This window comes from Ambystoma mexicanum, chromosome 2p, assembly GCF_040938575.1.
Source record: "Ambystoma mexicanum isolate Mex_15411 chromosome 2p, UKY_AmexF1_1, whole genome shotgun sequence".
NCBI classification, from domain to species: domain Eukaryota; kingdom Metazoa; phylum Chordata; class Amphibia; order Caudata; family Ambystomatidae; genus Ambystoma; species Ambystoma mexicanum.
In genome coordinates, this window is record NC_090923.1 from 26848605 (window position 1) to 26869437 (window position 20833).

Here is a 20833-nt window from a genome sequence, read left to right on the forward strand (position 1 = left end):
CCAATTAACTTGTGCCCCCTATAGTGTGTAGGTTCTGATGACGTTTTTTGTATTAGAAATACGCCTGTCTTTGCTATTGTCAGACAGAGCGCTCTCGGAGGTTGCAGAGTTCTTTGCATGCCCTGTTCTTTGGATAAACTCCCACTTACGCTCACCCGCACTCTGTCTTGGTCTTATTCCCACTACGGGAGAGTCCCTTATTGTCTCTCATTGCGGGGAGGATCGTGCTGAAATTGGGGGCGCTTCCTTTCACTTCGTATGATGCTTTTCTCCCCTTTTGCTTGCAGGACTCTTGAGGAAGATGAAATAAAGCGCCTGGAAATGCGTGAGTAAATGCAAGCACTCTAGCTGTTCTTTCCCTTGCAGCGTAGTTCGTGGTGAAGAGGCACCGGAGTATTTGCAGGCGTTCTATTGTGAAGAGCGCAATGGGCGTAAGTAAATACCTGTCTAATGTCTCTTCTTTTGTCTTTCAGAAGCTTGTTTGCAGCGCCGGAGTCCGCGGAAGGCCCGTAAGTAAATACGATGCTTTTATCTCCGCAGGTGGCGATGCATCGTAAAGAATTCCAGAGTTCACGGAGTGCCGGTTAGTAATGACAATGCTTTTGTCTTCACAGGCGAAAGTACAGCGTGCCGAAATGACCGCAGCCGATGGATCAGGTGAGTAAGCACTGCGAGTTAAGACTGCCTTGCTAACCTGCTGTTTCTTGTCCCTGCAGATGCTGCTGTCGACTGGATACAGGAATGGTGAGTATGATTCTTGCAGATTGAGGAAGAAAGGCTGGAACAGACTCGGTGAGCGTTCTGCTGCAGATGCAGAATAACGCGAAGCACGTTTCATCCATCGGGTGTGGTTTAAATAGCCTTGGAGTGATGAGGCGTCTTCCTCCACGGCCCCGCCTAGGTAAGAAAAGAGTTCCAGTTCCAGAAGCTTTCCCCATGCTGAATCCAGGGAATGGAGCTGCCCCACCCAGGTAAGAAAGTAGTTCCTGTTTACAGAGGACTTCTAAGTGGCTGGTAAGTAAGCAGCATGGTCTGCTGCAGGTAAGTCCACCCAAACATCTGCACACATTTTATGAGCCCGGCGCTTCCAGTGCCGGGACCGATGATTCTGATGAGCCTGGTGCCACCGGCGCCAGGACAAGGTCCAAAAGGTCCCTGTGGGGACCGGCTGGTGCCTAGGATTAGGGTTAGGGGCCTGCTTCCAAGGACGTTGGGCTGGTCCTGGCTCCTTGGAAGCAGTGATCATGACAATACTTTGTATCCGGAGGGCTTCTCTCCTGCCACTTTTGCTTTCCCTCTTTTACATCAAATAACTGATGACACTGTTTCTGTATTAAACTGGCCCCTTCTAGGCTTAGGTCATGCCTGTTCATATCTTTTAAAGCTGTTGCCTCTTCTTTAGTCTGGCAATAAGGGTTACATTTAGCTGTTTTCAGTATTGCCTTCTCTTGGCTTTAGCAATGATGGTTATGGTTTGTGTTTTTCAGTATTACTCTCTCTTGGCTTTGGCAATGTGTGTTTCTATTTGGATTTAATATTGTTCTTTCTCTGCTTTAACAATATTCTTGTCTTGGGTAACAATAATTGTAACCTTTCCTTTCTTGTCCTTTGTCAACGTTATTATAACTTAAATATGATTCCTTTCATTCAAAATAAGGAAAATTAGCAAGGGGTCGACTACGGAGCCTTCCAGGGTAACCGCGCAATGGTAAACTCACTGGATTCCTCATATGCATCCGCTCGATCTGATGCTGCATCCAACTCTGCTTCTTTTGCTGCTTTCTGTCTCACTGACGGCTTCAGTCATTTCCCTGTGGCTCGTGCCGTACCGGGATAAGCAGCTCTTCTCACTCCTAAAGGGTCTTCGGTGCTTGCCGGCCACCGAAACAGGATACACAGTCAAAAGAGTGTTCTCTCTTCACAGGGAAATAATGAGCAACCTCAGCACTTTTGATCTGTCAACACAAAGACCCTCTCAGATCCGACACCTGCTTCAGATACAGCGGCGGCTCCAGCATCTTCAGTTTTCCACTCCCACAACTGCAGCCTGCAACTCCTCCTGTCTCTCTGCCTTCTTGCTCTAATGGCCTGCAACTGAGTGGCCTTATATATTCAAATGTCACGCTCAGGTGTTGGTCATTAGAACCAATAGACTGCGCTCTGCAGTTTTGAGACTCTGAGTCCCTCTTCCTTGTGCCAGTACTGGGCATTGTGGGACTTGAAGTCCCCAATGTTCTGGTTTCAATTCTCTTCACAGGTTTTAATCTTTCAAATAGGCCATTAAGATCGTCAGGTCACTAGGGAAGTTATTAAAGGGGGTTACCCAGTTTTCCTGACCTGGATCCTATCTCATGGGATCCTCCCACAGAACACCTCCCCCAGGAACGGGATCAGGAAGCGACTGCCTTTCCCTGGCCACATGAGAAGGGTTCCAGGCCAGGATTTCTGGGATAATCGACTCTGATTCATCATATCCCAGTCTCAGATTACGTGGTGAGTGGATGGTGTATGGATCTAGGTGTTACGGAGGAGCCATTCTTTTGAAGAGGATGGTATTGAGCTCCTTTCGGGAATGAGGTAGCGAGGGAGTGAGCCTGGGGTTGTTGGGGAAGAGGTTTCAGACTCTGGGGGTGCAGACGGAGAAGGCCCATCTTCTGGTGTATTGGATACCTCTGGAGATGCTGAGTTTCTCTTTGAGCTCGCTTGGGGACTTGAGAGCGATGGCCTTGTAGACGATGCAGCAGGATTTGAAGGTGATACGTGTTTGCAGCGAGTGCCAGTGCAGATGGATGAGGGTCGGTGATGTGGTTGAATTTGCAGAGTCTTTTGATGAATCGTGCTGCAGCATGCAGGACACATCTCACGAGTGCGAGGGTGGCTGCTGGAAGGCCTTCCAGGAGGACACTGCTACCATCCAGCTGAGAGAGGACCACACTTTGAACAGCATATCAAGGTTTTTGCTGGGATATAGGGTTCTACTTTCCACTGGAGGGAAATTTGCTACCAAGCCCCAATGGTAATGGAAAACACTATTCAACACAAATGATTACTCTAATCGCCTGAGTGGAGGGGACACACGTGTGTCCTTGAGGTGCATTCTAAAGAGGAATTGATGGAGTAGTTATCAAAGAGTACTCACTTCCATCAGTACATTTCTCCTGGAGTACTCGCTTCCATCAGTCAATTTTTCCTGGAGTACTCACTTCAATCAGTACTTTTTTTTTGGAGTACTCACATTCATCAGTACATTCGTCACAGAGTTTTTGTTGTTCTCAAGATTGGATATTACTATTTTATATTTTTATTATTGCCTTAAATGCCAAGAAGAGGTGTCAATATCGTCAATGACGTAGGATATGAGCCAACCCCAAGCTGTGGCCCGAGGTGAAGCCGAATGGCCATAAGCTGGGAAAGGGCCATTATCCTAAGTGATACAACCCCTCCTTTGGTGGATCAGGGCATTATGAAATAGTGTTTATTTCCCCAAGGGTTTCGGATTGTGGTGACAAAGTAAAACATGTCAATAGTGATGCAAGTTCTAAAAATGTGTTAGTAAAACAAATGTGGTTCTATTTTCTAAAACATTGTAATTGTAAACTTGGTTGAACAGCAATTGTTTTAGCATGAACATGTGCTAGATGCGATGTTAAAGTAAACTTTATTTTCAAATTGAAAGCATTGTTTTGTGTACCAGATTTCACTTTGGTGCTGTTGGTTGGAGAGTCTTGCTGAAAGAAAGTTTTCTGGGAAATTGCACTGCCTCATCTCCAATCCATGCTGGAACGTCCTCGCGGTCCTACTGCCATGGTGCAAATGCAGGAGCAGGACCAAGTAGGTCATACTCACCGGAAGAGATGAAAAGTAAAAGTATCCGTAATGCCCGGCCTTTACCAAGGGCCGGCGGCGCCTTCTGGCTAGTGTGGGCTGGTATCTTTCAACTGTGCAGCAGCCAATTGGCATCCTGCCATTTTGCTGCTTCTGATGCACAGCACAAAGGTGGCCATGCTGGAGCCTCTTTGCGTTCCTGCCTCCATGGTGCAGTCAGCCTGGATCGTCGGGCTGAGGAAAGTGCATGAGCCAGGACTAGGTTGGTCATACTCACTGGCAGAGATGAAAAATAAAAAGGATAAAGCAGTTGTGCTTCTTCACTGTTTATACTTCAGTAACTTTAGGTACTACTTGTCCCACTTTTCCCAATATTGACATCTCATATATGGAGGTTTGTACAGATTTTGCCTTTCAACTTCTTCATTAATGTTCATCTGCTGGTGATCATATTTACACCAACATTCCTCATAATGACTTCTCTAATATGAGGATTTGTGTAAATTCTGTCTTTCTAATTTACTTGGGCGGTATTGAAAATATGTTTTCAATTGTTCATATGCCTGTCGGCATGCTCCTGGGTCCCCAACATCTTTGGGCGAACTCACTGGTGTGTGATGGTGTGTCCGACATGTGGCACTTTGCTGCGGAGCTCTGCGTAAGCTTCACCCGGTCTGCAGACCCTCCTTCAGTTCTCTCTCTGGCTCTGCATTCATTTGCCGGTAGAGCCACTGCTGCTCAACGAGATCCATACACCAACAGCTTTGCTGTAGCAGCCGGCCCTTTAGCACTCCTCCCCTGGTATCTACCGTGCTTCTCCCAGTCTCACATCTCTCTGGTAAGTTGCACTCACATCTATTTGCTTGGAAGCATCTGTCTCCCTCAGCATGGTCGGTTTCCGTGCGTCTGATTCTGCCTTCGGTTTTGCTTCCCACTTCGCCCACTTTGCATCTCTCTTCTCCTCTCCTTAATTGAAGGTGTTCACCATGTTTAAATGGCCCATACAGCTGTTTTCCATTGCCACAACTACTCTGCACATTTAGCATGGTGTTTCCTTCAATACTCATTAACTCCTTCTTCCTCTTCCTCGTCTCGGGACTGGAGGCTTTATGGGAGTTTGAGTCCATAAGAATTTTACATCTTTTAACACTATATTGTTTTAGATCTTTGTTTAAATCAAAAACCTCAGAAACAGGAGATGCTACGTGAATATTATGTGTATATGAGGTATGAATGGTATCCTGGTAAGACTGTTTTTCAGGAAGGGGTTTTTGTCTCTGACAATGAGAGGGTGTTGTAAAGTGATTAAAAATGATGGGGTCACCACATCTCCCCGACAGCTATCTCCTCCCATGCGATCCTCCCTCATAAAACCCCCACAGGGTCAGTATCAGGTAGCGGCTGTGGTCACCTCCCATGCGATCCTCCCTCATAACACCACCCACAGGGTCAGTATCAGGTAGCGGCTGCGGTCACCTCCCATGCGATCCTCCCTCATAACACCACCCACAGGGTCAGTATCAGGTAGCGGCTGTGGTCCCCTCCCATGCGATCCTCCCTCATAACACCACCCACAGGGTCAGTATCAGGTAGCGGCTGTGGTCACCTCCCATGCGATCCTCCCTCATAACACCACCCACAGGGTCAGTATCAGGTAGCGGCTGTGGTCACCTCCCATGCGATCCTCCCTCATAACACCACCCACAGGGTCAGTATCAGGTAGCGGCTGTGGTCTCCTCCCATGCGATCCTCCCTCATAACACCACCCACAGGGTCAGTATCAGGTAGCGGCTGTGGTCACCTCCCATGCGATCCTCCCTCATAACACCACCCACAGGGTCAGTATCAGGTAGCCGCTGTGGTCCCCTCCCATGCGATCCTCCCTCATAACACCACCCACAGGGTCAGTATCAGGTAGCGGCTGTGGGCCCCTCCCATGCGATCCTCCCTCATAACACCACCCACAGGGTCAGTATCAGGTAGTGGCTGCCGTCCCCTGGCCACATGGGAGGAGATCTTTGACTGGGGATCAGTGGTGACTCCACAGGATTCATCACACACTTATAGGAGGAAGTATCCTCGCCTGACTGATTTGCATATGGTCTTTCCTCTGTTGTAATGGCTTGGTAGGTGAAGAACAATGTCTGGAGGGCTGCCCAGAGCATTGCCAGAGGTTAAGATTAATTCTAAACCTTCCAGTCATCACCTGTTTTGTTTTGCACAGTTACCCCGAGTGGGACGGGTATGCCCAGTTGTGGGTCACGTGCCTGCTGGGCCTAGAGACCCAAGCTACTCCACAAAGATGAGGCCCAACGAGGCTGAAACATGTCTGGAGATTCTTTTGGCCTCGTGCAGAAGGGATGTGACCAAGCAGTTTGGGTTGGACTGCCCCTTTTGGGGTGGGACCAAGCCTGATTTGCATATGGTCTTTACCCTTTTGAAATGGCTCAGCAGGCGAAGAACGATGGTCTGGAGGGTTGCCCAGAGCAAAACTGGAGGTTAAGAGTAATTCTAAACCTTACAGCCATCACCTCTTTTGTTTTCTAAAGGGAGACCAGCCCAGCAGTATGAGAGAGGACAGGGAAACCTGATCATGAAGGAGCGACCGCAGCTGCAGGAAGGCTGGTGCAAGTGTGGCATGGGACCTGGGACCCAACCGAACGTTAAGAAGGGATCCGTATTGAAAAGCGATCCTTTTTATATGCTTTGAAGATGCTGGTTTCCCTGTGTTGGGTCGATGACACAGGGGTGCCTGAAGAGCAAGAGGTGCCTGACGTGAGGTGCAAGAGGCTGTACTATCCATGCTGCTGTGAAGCCTTTACCCGCGACCAGTGAGTTTGTAGCCATTTTCAAAAACCGGTGCGTGAGCGAATGGTTGATCAAGGAATACAATGTTTCGGAGTGAACGCATGTTTGATGAAACAGGTTTTCGAAGGTCTCCAATCCAATCCATTGTCAGACAGTGGAATACTATTAACGCTTTGTATCAGAGTGGTCGTGTGTGGAGGAAACACGTTCTCGAAAGTCTCTGAATGCACAACCTTTCGTTTGAAGTGAATTGAAGGAATAATACCAAACAGGTTGAATGAAAAGTGTGTTCTAAACGCAACCCATGTCTTTTGAATACCAAACTAAATTAAATGAAAACAATTCATAGGCACCCCTCTACGAGAACAAACACAGCTAATTGACCTGTTCTTTGGGAAGGTACCCACTCAAGAGTCTGCACCCACACTTTAGCTCACTGTACCTTTCACAGCAGGGAAATAGACATTTGCTTATCAGTCTGTGTCCCACCCACATGGGCAGACCAGCACCGAAATGCTATGGCAATTCTCTTCTGAGCAAGAGTATCAACAGCATCCCCAGACACGTGTTTCAGCCTTGTTGGGCCTCATCAGTGAGGTGGAGCTTTGCCTCTCTGAGCACCTTGAGCAAGGGGTCCAAGTCTGGATGACCCCTACTGAAATGGGCGGAACAAAGAATGATATGCAAATGGATATTCCTCCTTTGTGAAAAGTACAGTGAGCTCAAATGTGGGTGCAGACCATCGAGTGAGCACCTTCCCATAGAACAGGTCATTAGGCCATGTTCGTTCTCACGGAAGGGCACCTGTATCTCTTTTTTCAAACTAAATGAAAACCTAACCAAATGCAACTGATATCTATTTGAATGCCAAATTGAGTAAAAAACTGACTAACTCTTACATTTTAAGTTCAAAAGTGAATCAGAACTTTACATTCGAGAAATCATTATCAGATGCAGAATTCTAAATGACACTTTAAAACCAAGAGAAATCAACGTATGCTGCATTCTAAGCTAAACAATGTGAAAATGACGTATTACATTAAAAGCAGAATTAATGAAGATTTGGAAGTTACTCCAACACAGCTACAATTACTATGTGAAAAACCAACCATACAACGAAGAACAAGAGTGACAAAGAACTTGGGGAACGGAACCGTGAGACTCGAACTATTCATTGACTTGGGACCGGACTCTCAAGGTTCTTTTGTGCTTGGAACTGTGTTATTTGGTACTTGGGGAAGGGATCCTCGGGAATTGGTTAATACTGTTATCATTCTGAACTCAAGAGTGGTAACATTTGAGTCTTTCCTTTTGGCACTGCTTTATACTTGGGGAAGGGAGCTGAAAGGAAGCTGCGAGCTGGAAGAGGCTCAGGACTTTACGCTGGACACTGTTTCTTTTGGTTGCTGACATCCCTACACTTTGTAAAGATTAGATGTGAGGGTGAGGATAGGTTTTGGAGACAGACAGATTCTTCTGATGAACTATTTAAGTAGGGAAATCCCACCTTAGCATATGGCAAGCTAGGCTATTTTCCATCCTGACATTTAAGTTAATAAAAGTGCTTGTTTTTAATTCAGAATCTGTTGACTGTATCTTGTTTCATGATGTCTTCACAGTTGATAGAGTATGCACCCCCTCTTGCACTGCGGCCCATAGAATGTAGCAGAGTGCCAGGCTGTCCTATAGTTACTGACATAGCAGTTATTTCTGCACCTGAACACAATGTTCTGCACTTTCTTAATAATGTTTTAAACTAATCATCTCTGCTAGTGATGGAATAGTCATCTAATTTTCATTGCTATTTGGATGCAATGCAGGGCTCTTTTATTTCCATGTCTGCACAGACTACGGTCTTCCGAAAGGCCTTCCATCCCAAAGCGCTTTGAAGCCATAACAATGGCAGTAGGTGCCAGGCAAATGCCAAATAACATGACATATATTTTTAGTTTTGGCTATTTGCACAGCCTAGAAGCCAAACCTGTTGTGTCTGAGTACATCTAGGAGAGAAATGGCATATGAAGAGGGACACAAAGCTTGAAAGTGTTTGGCTATTTGCCCACCCATCGCCTGCCTTGTCCACGCCAATCCCTATGACCATTCCCATTCAGTTCCTGCCGCTCCACGCCCAAAACACCAACTCATGGGGACTCTTTGAGCTCGCTTTAGTCAAGCCTTACCATCAAAATGTGTTCTTGAAGTGCCTGTCAAAGCAGTTTTCTGAGAGTTAATTACTTAATTGGAGCAGTAAATGCGCTATTGGTGTGAAATAAATCTTACCTAGCTATGCCTTCAGCCAATTGATACATTAGCTGTTTTAATGTCCTTTACTGAAGTTGTGTTAAAAACAAGCATTGGGAAAGGCAGCAGTTTTGGCTTGTGTGTAGGCGTTGGCCAGGCCCTTTCATTATATGTGCAGGTTCCCTCACCATTTTGCTGCTACCGTTAATGGCCAGCTAACCCCAAGCCTGCACAAAAGCCAAAACAGTTGGCATTGCCACTGCGTGTTGTGTTTATTGTTATTATCAACATGGCAATGCAACAATAAAGAAGACACACAGAAGTACAAACAGTATTCAGAGCAATTCCACAACAGAACTTGCCTGCTGAAAAGTGACCCAGGCGATGATGGTCCTGGGCTGGGGACAAGCAGGGAATATCTATGGGGTGATGTCAGCGTAGTGGCAAGGGACAGTAGGATCATGGCGGGGGAGAATGTGAACGGATGGAGGTTGAGGGCAGACTCAAATGCTGGAATGTCTGTGGTGTTTTTGAATTTCGGGGGTAACCTACACTCATGCAATACTTGGTCGCCTTTTCTGTAAGAAAGATCCCACAGGCTATGATCAGTGCAGGGATGTCATTCTTGTCCATTGTTCTTAATCATTTCGATCAAAGAGACCTATAGATGTTACAAAAGGTGGGGGACAGAGGTGACCCTCGGGTGACCTCCAAAACCACAGCCCCATAGGGCAGAGAGTCAACTGCTGAGCTATTTATTTTGCTGGTCTTTAATCACCCGAAGCGTTCCTTTGACTGCCCCCTTATGCTTCCACAGGCTTTTCCAGGGGAAGCCTGTGCTCAGCAGCATTAGATCCACAGGACAGCCCCCCCCCCCATCCAGATGCCGCTCCCACAACTAGTCATTGTTTCTCTCTCGTGTTCAGGGAAGAACCCAAGAGATGCAGAATATTACTAAGGTCTGAATCCAGATGCACAGGTTTTCCTGTCTTTCTCTCACTCATCGGTCTCTATTCTTTCCTCCCTTTTGTCCTGCTTCATTTCCATTCAATCTTGGATGTCTTCTTACTATTTGCATCTTGACCCCTCAATAAACTGAAGTTCTTTTCTTCCCCGCCTCTACTATTCTTCCCCCTGTGTCTTTCATTTCCACCCTCTTCACGCTCCATCTCTAACCCAGTTGGTAATTTAGGAGTTTTTCTTGACCCTTCTCTCTTCGTTTCAATCCACATCTCTCGCGCCTCTCGTTCTTGTCGATTTCATCTATATGACATCTGTAAAGCCTGCCAGGTTTCTAACTTTTCATGCTTCTCAGCTCCTCGTCTCGTTCTTAATCTTTTCCTGTCTATTCTACTGTTCAAGTCTGCTACTCGGTCTCCCAGCTAATCACCTTACCCCTCTTCGATCTACCTAGCACTTACCTTTTCGCATTCTTTGCACCCTGTTCCCATATGATTCCATCTCTACGGCCCTGAACTCTCTGAGATGGCTGTCTTTTGAAGCCAAACTTCTTTTCTCCTTTCGATGTCTAATATTCAAATGTTTGTACGGTATCGCACCCCCTTATCTTTCAGCCTTGGTCTGCTTCTCCTCTTCATTGCGTCCTCTGCACTCCGCCTCTCTTTATTCTAAATCTCCCACATCCACCCTGTGCCTATATCCGCTTTCACTCCGTCTCTCTTCTCACCACAAAGCACTGGAACATCCTTCTCCTTTCTATCAGGTCTCTATCCTCTCTTTCCCTCCTCAAAAATGCCTGAAGGAGCATCTGCACTCTAACTGATGTGTGTGATTTTCTAATTTGGTGTCCTTTGACATGAAGCACTATATACATAAAATAATATACAAATACAATGCTCAAGATATTGAAACTAGACTCACATGTACATGCTGTAAAGGGGACCCCTCCAAGTGCCTCAAGCGACTGGCCTTTCTCGGGTGGGGTTTTGATAGCAGTGTTACTCTCACCTTCTGCCATGACGGGTAACCAGCCATTGAAGAAGGTGGCCTAAATACTCTCAGTGACTGGGATGTCAACCTTGTCTGCCTTTTCCACGAGGATCCACTTGGCAATTGGATTAACCAAAGAGACAAAGTTTGACATGCATATTTTTCCATATCTTGAGAATTTGATCTCTCCGAAGATACTCACCCGTATGATCCAATGAGACAGGTGTAGAGTCCATGCACCAAACATGTTTATAGAAGGCTCATCTCAAGTACAGAACAGAGTGATTGGTGAATTGACCCACAGAAGCCTCGAATTTGATGAATATTTTCTAAGTGTATCGGGATTTGAGAAGTTGATGGCTGTGAAACGGAGACGAGCATGAGGATTCGGCAGATCAGAGTCTACGCTGGATGAGAATTCACAGCACATGCAAAGATGACGGCTGGAAAGATTGCCCCTTAGAGATGGTAGGAGGAGATGGCATTTGCCTGGTAGATCACGTAAGGCAACAACTGTGTAGGGAGGTGGGCTCCAGCATTGGGGATCTTGTTGAGAACTGAAATGAAGTGGATTGAAATGTTTGGATAAACATCTGGACGATTCACTGGAACGAGAGGGACATCCAGCGAACACCTGGAGATGAACTCTTCAATAAGGAGACACCCCTAAAACTAGAGTCATGGAAGTACAAGTGCATTCAGTACGTTAATTGCAGTTAAATAGGTGACACAAACATTGGTACATACCATGGCACTCGGACCCCCACGATCCGTCGCAGCACCCTTTTTGGATAATTCTCTTCTGACACAAGTGACTGCAGCCAGGCAGTGAAAGTACCTCTCCGCCCATGTCCACTGCGTAACTGAAATAAAACAAAATAAAGTGTCAAATCATTTTTACGATCAATAGATCCAGAAATCCTTCACACACTGGCAGCGCCACTATAGAAAGAAACTCTTGTGGAGTCGTTCTTTTAAGTGTATATTTTTGCTTTTAATATAGATGGTAGCCTTTAGTTGAGACACGTGTTTCGGCACTTACTGTGCCTTTTTCAATCTGGGCAGTAACAGTTTTAATTTCTGGTTAGTTAGGATTATGCCGATCTATCATTTTAGGTTGCACTGTTGTTCTAGGTTTAAATCCCTCCTGAAATGTCTCAGTTTGGTCTCCACGCGTCGGCACCGACACATTTTTACGATCAATTTGACTATTAAAAAAGCTCTTAGAAAGCTACCACTGTGAGGAAGTGAGCATGCAGGTCACATTATATACCTGGCTGTAAGCGGGGTATCTTACAGCAAACTAGTGGTAGCTCTCTCCATCTCTCTCACACACTCTCTCTGCACTCTTCTTCTGGCTCTGTCGCTCTCTGTCCCTTACTTTCTGACTCTCTCTCTCTGGGAAAGTTGCAGGTATCTTGAATGGGGGGGAGGGGTGCTGTGTTTTTTTATGGTTAAAAAGTAGAGTGAGAGAACCGGCGACATAGTCATCCCCCGAGGAGTCGACCGGCCTGGTTTCTGGAGTCATCGCCTGTGTCCAGAAGCAATGTCACCACCACGGCAATGCCGGTGTGCTATCCTTACAGGGAATGCGGAGAGCTGGAGGGAGCTGCTAGGATTATTACAGACCTTGCAAGGGACCAGCTGAAGTATGTACACTCGTGTTTGTTATTGTCAATGCTTTGATCACTGTTAGTGGTTGTGCTTACTGTGCTCACAGAAAGAACAGATCAGTGATTGGAATCTGCGTGGCCCTTCCCAAGAAGGAAGGCCATTTTGAGAGAGAGAAAGATGTGTACTCTCTGCAACAACAAAAAAGTTCTTTGAAAAAAGGAACTGTTTCATTGTAATGGCATTGTAAACTTGCTCTTTATAACACTTTACATTGTGACTTTCTATATATTTTATTCATAATAAGAATGTTCCACTTGTTTTACTGAGCAAAGCACAATTATCAAAACCTACACTTAAACATACATTTTTTTCAAATAAGGTTATCATTCCAATACTGCCAATCTAGTATATTCCTGTAGTACATTTTTGAAATACCCTTATAAGTGAAAAAAAGGGGACCAATAGCACCAATAGGAATTCCTGCCTGCTTTGCATACAATCAAAAACGATACAGGGAACATAAGAATGACCAAAGATCTTTAAATTTAATGAATACATCTGTGGTAAAAATGGGTCTACGCTTGAATCACAAAATACACAATGCACAATGGGCTTGGTGATCATTTCATTAGTCACAACTCTCTATCAAAACATGTTTGTAACCCTGAACCATATGTCACGATCGGACAACCTCAAAATGTAGGTGTGTGGCATCCTGCCTCCGAAGCCTCCGTTTGCGATGAAACGGACACATGCCGATTTCCTACTGCACAAACACCTGAACTAATTGGATTGTGACAAGTACCTAGGCCTTTTGTGGCAGTAGCATCTACAGCTCACCTGGGCCCAATTACCTGCAGTATTCAGATCCTACTTTCAATTAGTCTACTAAAAATCCCACAGTTCTCTTGATCTCCGACCGTGGGTGTCATGCCACGCTCTGCGCACACCTGGCGGACATTCCTTACTCCCGACAGTGTTAGTCACTCCACACCCTGCGCACACCTGGCGGACATTCTTTACTCCCGACAGTGTTAGTCACTCCACACCCTGCGCACACCTGGCGGACATTCCTTACTCCCGACAGTGTTAATCACTCCACACCCTGCGCACACCTGGCGGACATTCCTTACTCCCGACAGTGTTAGTCACTCCACACCCTGCGCACACCTGGCGGACATTCTTTACTCCCGACAGTGTTAGTCACTCCACACCCTGCGCACACCTGGCGGACATTCCTTACTCCCGACAGTGTTAATCACTCCACACCCTGCGCACACCTGGCGGACATTCCTTACTCCCGACAGTGTTAGTCACTCCACACCCTGCGCACACCTGGCGGACATTCTTTACTCCCGACAGTGTTAGTCACTCCACACCCTGCGCACACCTGGCGGACATTCCTTACTCCCGACAGTGTTAGTCACTCCACACCCTGGCATTCCTTATTTCAGACAAACTGTGTAATGCCACAATCTGGAAAACAGTCCCTGTTCGAAAAAGTCTGGTTCATGCCACACTCTGCATAGACCTATCTGACATTCCTTAATCCAGAGGTTCTGTGCTATTCCATACTGTGGCACACCATTTAGAGATGTATTATTCCAGACTGTATGCGTCATTGCCAGCTGTGCACTGTCCTGTCAGATACACTGCATTCCATGCCACACCCTACACACACCTTGCAGCCATTCCTTATTCTGCACAATCTGGCTCATTCGCACACACCTAGCAGAAATTCCTTACTCCAGGCAGTCTGTGACATGCTACGCTGCACTTCACTGGCAGACTGGTGTCTCCACTCTGCACACATGCCTTATTCCTGACAGCCGTTGCCAGCCAAAGCTGGTTCATTCCACACTCTGCACTCAACTGGCCGCCATTCCTTATTTCAGGCAGCCTATGTCATGCCACACTCTACGCACACACGTGGAAGACATTTTGTGTTCCAGAAAGTCTGGTTCATGTCATACTCTGCACGACATTCCTTAATCTAGAGGGTCTGTGTCATTTGTGAGAAACCTAGGGGTATTCTCCCATTAATACTGCAAGAGTCCTCTATTCGGGTGGCCAGGGGTGGGCCATCGCTCTTGGATCTCAACTCTGAGGATGGACGAGCGAGGGAGGATCACCTGGGTAGGGGCGTCCAGGGTCACCTTTGTGGGACTACCCCGGGTGAGATGCGGTACTCTGATGGGGCGGTAGAAGAGGAGGAGGAAGTCCCAGACACCTTAATGGGATACGCTGATTCCCATCACCCTAAACCAGGTTCCATTTTCCCTAAATCTAATCCTGTCGTTAACTGCCCAAGTTGGCAGAGAAAAAGAAACCAATTAAAACCAAACTAGGAGTCCATTCATTCACTGCTATTTTATACCCCAGAGAATACCAGCGAAACCCGGGCGTATATACTAAACCGTCATGAATATGGAAGGGGACAGCTATGCCCTTATGGAAAAACCAGGCTAAAGAATGTCCCTTTGTCCAAGGTCAGTTTTTTGATAGAATAGGGGGAAATAGATTTATTCTCCAAAACGGTTACACTACCCCCTCCCATTTCCACCAAATACTTGGATGAGGAAGAGGCAACTGGGAGCAGTGAAGATTTCCCATAGGAATAACATGGGGAATATAAAGGAAACCGGCTATAGAAAGAACTTAAGCTGTCCCATTGATAGAGTCAGGCAGTCAGGCAGTAAGGCATTTACCAATTAACACTCACCCCTGTCTCCGCTTGACTGCTGTTCCAACTATAATAGGTGTGATTCTACACAGGTTTTTGAGCAAGATGGGAACGTTGTTTGGACCAGTGGAGCAGAGAGCAGGAGGATTGACCGCTAAGAGGAGAACGGTGCACTGAGACACTGGCCCAGTGTTTCCGAGGAGCTGCAGCATGGCTAGGGAGCCGTGTCTCTAAGGAGCCGGAACAAAGTATGCTGCCGGTTGCTACTGGCAGCCGAAACATTGCTCGTTCCCTTGGGAACTGTGCTGGCTCCAAAGGTGTCTGAGGGGCAGGTGTTGAGAGCCAGACCTCAGGCCTTCATAACCCGAAGGGACCGCTCGTCACCACGCTGCTGCCCGGGTGAGTCTTGTGAAAGTAAGAGAGAGAGAGAGAGAGAGACACTCTAGAGCATGCGGCTGATTGAGAAAGAGCAGGTGAAAGAAAATGCATGAAGCGGCGCAGAGCAGAAAGAGGAAAGAAATTAAAAGAAACCTGTGAAGACTGAAAGAGGAATGAAGAAATAACGAGAAAGTAAAGGAAAGCCAGAAAAAAGAGCGTGCAAGAGGCGCAAAGTGAAAGAACTCTAAACAAAGGGCGCGCAAGCGACCCGCAGTGAGAGAAGGGTACAAGAGACCTGGTAGAGTGAAAAGAGAGTGCAAGTGTGCAGGGGAAAAGCTGGAAAAGGCACCAGTGGGCATGGAAAAGTTAAAGAGAGTGCAAGTGTGCACAAAAAGGCTGAAGAAAGTGCCAGGGGGCACACAAAGGACAACAAAGGTGCAGGTGTGTACAGGGAAACCTAAAGAAGGTGCCAGTGGGCACAAGAAGGTGAGGAAGGTGCAGGTGTGCAGGAGAAGGAAAGAAAGGTGCCATTGGGCCTGAAAAATAAGATAAGAAAACAGAGAGAGGTTAAAGTTTGAAGTGGTCGCGCTTGGGCGGAGTAAATAACCTGGCGTTTTCGAAAGTCTCTCATGTTGACCCTTTTGAAGAACTTTAAAGAAATGCATATGAAAGAAAGGTACATCCTGACAAATCGAACTGGTATTTGAAACTTGGAAGAGGGGCATGAGCTTGGGGAAGGGAACCCTAAGAGGCCTGTCAAAATGCAATCTTGATTATTGGGTGTTATTGAAAGAGCTGAAGCTTGGGTAAGGGAACCCCAAGACCTTAAGAACATTGACATTGTTTGAACTGGGAGGGTCCTATGAACGGTCCTTTTTGAGTAAGCTCGATCTTTTGAAACTGACACACCTTACACACTGGTGAGGAGATCCTGCAAACCAACCCTGGTTTCCTTTTTTTGTTGAACCACTACTTTTTACTTTTATTAGACTTCTTCACTTAGTTTTGGTAAAGAGTGAGAGCAAGCATAGGTTTACACACAGACAGATGTTTATTGTGGATTGCAAGACTTTGATGGCCCTTAGAAATATCAGTTAAGGGTACTATCCCTTTAGTGTTAGGGGCAGTAAGGCATTACACCAAACCAAGCCCTTTTGTAAAATAAAGGTTTTGAAACGATTATCTTTGAGTCTGTGGGCCTCATTACGAGTAAGGAGGTAGCCATGCCACTTTTAGCTTTTAGCGGCATGGCTAACCCCATACCGGGTACTGGGTCCGGGTTCCAGGATTGAGGAATTACCTAGCCATTCCGACCTTGGAGGGACTGGTAAATCCCTTTCCTGGGACCCGGACCGGTACTCGGACCCGGTACATCCCCAATAGGCCTCAATGGGAATGGGGAGGATGCTAACAACGCGCCCGTTGTTAGCATCCTGGTCTGCTAGCGGGACCCACTAAGGACGCCTGGTTTGACCAGACGTCCTTAACGGGACCCATGTGCAGACCTCGTAATGAGGCGGTAGAGGGTTAACGGCGTCGTCAGATCTGCCGGCGCCGTTAACCCTCTACCGCCTTCCTCGTAATGAGGCCCTGTGTCTCTCTTGATACCATGCCTATCTCACACAATCCAGACTGCAAATACCCGATAGAGTCCACACTGCAGATACCTGATAGACATTCCTTATTCCTGACTATCTATTGGATTCCATGCTCTGTGTACACCTGGTATCCATGCCCTATTCCAGAGAGTCAGTGTCATTCCACACTGCAGATACCTGATAGACATTCCTTATTCCTGACTATCTATTGGATTCCATGCTCTGTGTACACCTGGTAGCCATGCCCTATTCCAGAGGGTCTGTGTCAGTCCACACTGCAGATACCTGATAGACCTTCCTTATTCCTGACTATCTATTGGATTCCATGCTCTGTGTACACCTGGTAGCCATGCCCTATTCCAGAGGGTCTGTGTCAGTCCACACTGCAGATACCTGATAGACCTTCCTTATTCCTGACTATCTATTCGATTCCATGCTCTGTGTACACCTGGTAGACATGCCCTATTCCAGAGGGTCTGTGTCATTCCACACTGCAGATACCTGATAGACCTTCCTTATTCCTGACTATCTATTCGATTCCATGCTCTGTGTACACCTGGTATCCATGCCCTATTCCAGAGGGTCTGTGTCAGTCCACACTGCAGATACCTGATAGACCTTCCTTATTCCTGACTATCTATTGGATTCCATGCTCTGTGTACACCTGGTAGACATGCCCTATTCCAGAGGGTCTGTGTCAGTCCACACTGCAGATACCTGATAGACCTTCCTTATTCCTGACTATCTATTGGATTCCATGCTCTGTGTACACCTGGTAGCCATGCCCTATTCCAGAGGGTCTGTGTCAGTCCACACTGCAGATACCTAATAGACCTTCCTTATTCCTGACTATCTATTGGATTCCATGCTCTGTGTACACCTGGTAGCCATGCCCTATTCCAGAGGGTCTGTGTCAGTCCACACTGCAGATACCTAATAGACCTTCCTTATTCCTGACTATCTATTGGATTCCATGCTCTGTGTACACCTGTGTCATTCCATACGCGCCTAAAAACACTTGCGTTATAAATGACTTATCATATCATATCATATTCTAGCACATTATACGACGCAGACACCTGAGAGACATTGCTGATTCCTGACGTCCCGGGAGGATAGCTCAGGGGCAACGGCCTCGCATAGACGACACAGAGCACCACAGGTTTGATCGCCGGATCCGCACTTAGAAACCTCTGGGTATTAAGCGCGTTATAAATAACCTATCATATCATGCAGTGACAGTCTGCGTCATTCCACAGACTTCACACACCTGACAGATATTCCATAACCTGACAGTCTGCGCCATTCCACAGACTTCACACACCTGACAGATATTCCATAACCTGACAGTCTGCGTCATTCCACAGACTTCACACACCTGACAGATATTCCATAACCTGACAGTCTGCGCCATTCCACAGACTTCACACACCTGACAGATATTCCATACCTGACAGATATTCCATAACCTGACAGTCTGCGTCATTCCACAGACTTCACACACCTGACAGATATTCCATAACCTGACAGTCTGCGCCATTCCACAGACTTCACACACCTGACAGATATTCCATAACCTGACAGTCTGCGCCATTCCACAGACTTCACACACCTGACAGATATTCCATACCTGACAGATATTCCATAACCTGACAGTCTGCGTCATTCCACAGACTTCACACACCTGACAGATATTCCATAACCTGACAGTCTGCGCCATTCCACAGACTTCACACACCTGACAGATATTCCATACCTGACAGATATTCCATAACCTGACAGTCTGCGTCATTCCACAGACTTCACACACCTGACAGATATTCCATACCTGACAGATATTCCATAACCTGACAGTCTGCGTCATTCCACAGACTTCACACACCTGACAGATATTCCATACCTGACAGATATTCCATAACCTGACAGTCTGCGTCATTCCACAGACTTCACACACCTGACAGATATTCCATAACCTGACAGTCTGCGTCATTCCACAGACTTCACACACCTGACAGATATTCCATAACCTGACAGTCTGCGTCATTCCACAGACTTCACACACCTGACAGATATTCCATAACCTGACAGTCTGCGCCATTCCACAGACTTCACACACCTGACAGATATTCCATAACCTGACAGTCTGCGTCATTCCACAGACTTCACACACCTGACAGATATTCCATAACCTGACAGTCTGCGCCATTCCACACATTGCAGACCCTACTTTCTGTCATCCCAGCAATAGATCTGGGGAAAGATGTAGGTTAATGTCCCACCCTTCCAATCAATGTAACGTAATGTAAGGGATCTTGCATAGCGCTCTATTTGTGAGCAGGCTGCGTGTGAAATAATAACTTTGAATAAATCAGCTTCTTAAAATGAGATGACATCTGTGTGGTGACAGCTGAAAAACATGCATGTATTAATGTAGTTCTGTTTTTACAGTGTTTCATATGGTTTTGTGAGCACAACACTGTATTCCCACAGCTGGCAAGTGGTTGGGTTACTCCCCCCTGGAGCTAATCCAAGCGTACCCAGGTTTCTGCTCCTCGTTAATGAAAAAGAAAACAGCGCCAAGTGCACAAGCATCACACGGGTGCTTGTCAATATGGCGGATTGACAGTCCAATGCTTCTCCCCAGAGGGCAGCCACCCCCTTTGAGGCTAGGAAGGTGAGCTTGCTATGCAAGACCTTCCTAGGGGTCTGGGCAATTGGGACCTCACTGGGAGTGACTCCTTTCTTGATATGATATGATGGGTTATTTATAACGCGCCTAATACCCAGAGGTTTCTAAGCGCGGACCCGGGGATCGAGCCTGTGGTGCTCCGTGTCGTCTCGCTTCCAAGGCGAGCACGTTGCCCCTGAGCTATCCCCCTGGGACAAAGGAGACAAGTACTGCCATTCCAGAGTGGAAATCCCGATCCAAACTACCTTGTCTTCATATATCGATGTGGAAAGGACTTTAATATCTCTGGGAACGACTGTATTTCACAAAGATCTTTCTTCAGCTCTTGTTAGAAATGTTGTCTCTCTTTAGCAACTTTCCCTACATATTCTCTGGACCCCCCAACTTTTTGCATTTTGTTTTTGACACTGGCCTAACTTATTTTTATTTAAACATGTTTTTATTGTTTTTCGATAAACATTGCACAACATTAAACATTCCAATTAACCCTCCCACTGCCCTCAACCCCTACCGCAGCCCCCAGAAGTGTTATTTGTCTCTCTCTTTTCTTTGTATGGTCCTGGTGAATCAGGGTATGTCCAAGATCCTGATCTTGTGCGGGCATCATTGTACCATGTAGCCACTTTTTAAATATGACCGGCCTGGACACCATTCCTGTTTGAATTTTCCTTGGTCCCCTTGGATTTTGTATGTTACCCACTCCAGTGCCACAAAGGCTCCAAACTGTTTGTAGCCAGTCCTGCATTGTAGGGGCTTTCTGTTGCTTTCATAGTTTTGCAATTGCTAGCCACACCGTTATTAGCAAGGTCGTTAATCCTCTTTTCTGGGTTTTTGTGGGTATTATCGAGCCAGGTTCCCACATTGCACATAGCCAAATCTTGTCCCCGATATGCTCCATTGCCTCGTATATATTCTGCATCTGTGTCATGACCTCCCCTTAGAACTGTTGGATTATTGGGCAGGTTTTCCATATGTGTCGCCAATCTCCTACTGCCTTGCATCCCCTCCAGCACTGGTCGGATGATTGTGGAAACATTGCATGGATCC

At 46.5% G+C, this 20833-nt stretch overlaps 1 protein-coding gene across 1 annotated transcript in view; it reads right to left on the reverse strand.

Moving 5' to 3' along the window:
* Positions 1–20833, reverse strand: part of STAB1 (stabilin 1) — a 1160316-nt gene that overhangs the window by 1027088 nt on the left and 112395 nt on the right. Inside the window, exon 3 of the mRNA XM_069643183.1 lies at positions 11572–11687. Within this exon, the coding sequence (XP_069499284.1) occupies positions 11572–11687 (116 nt within the window). The remainder of the gene's footprint in view (positions 1–11571; positions 11688–20833) is intronic.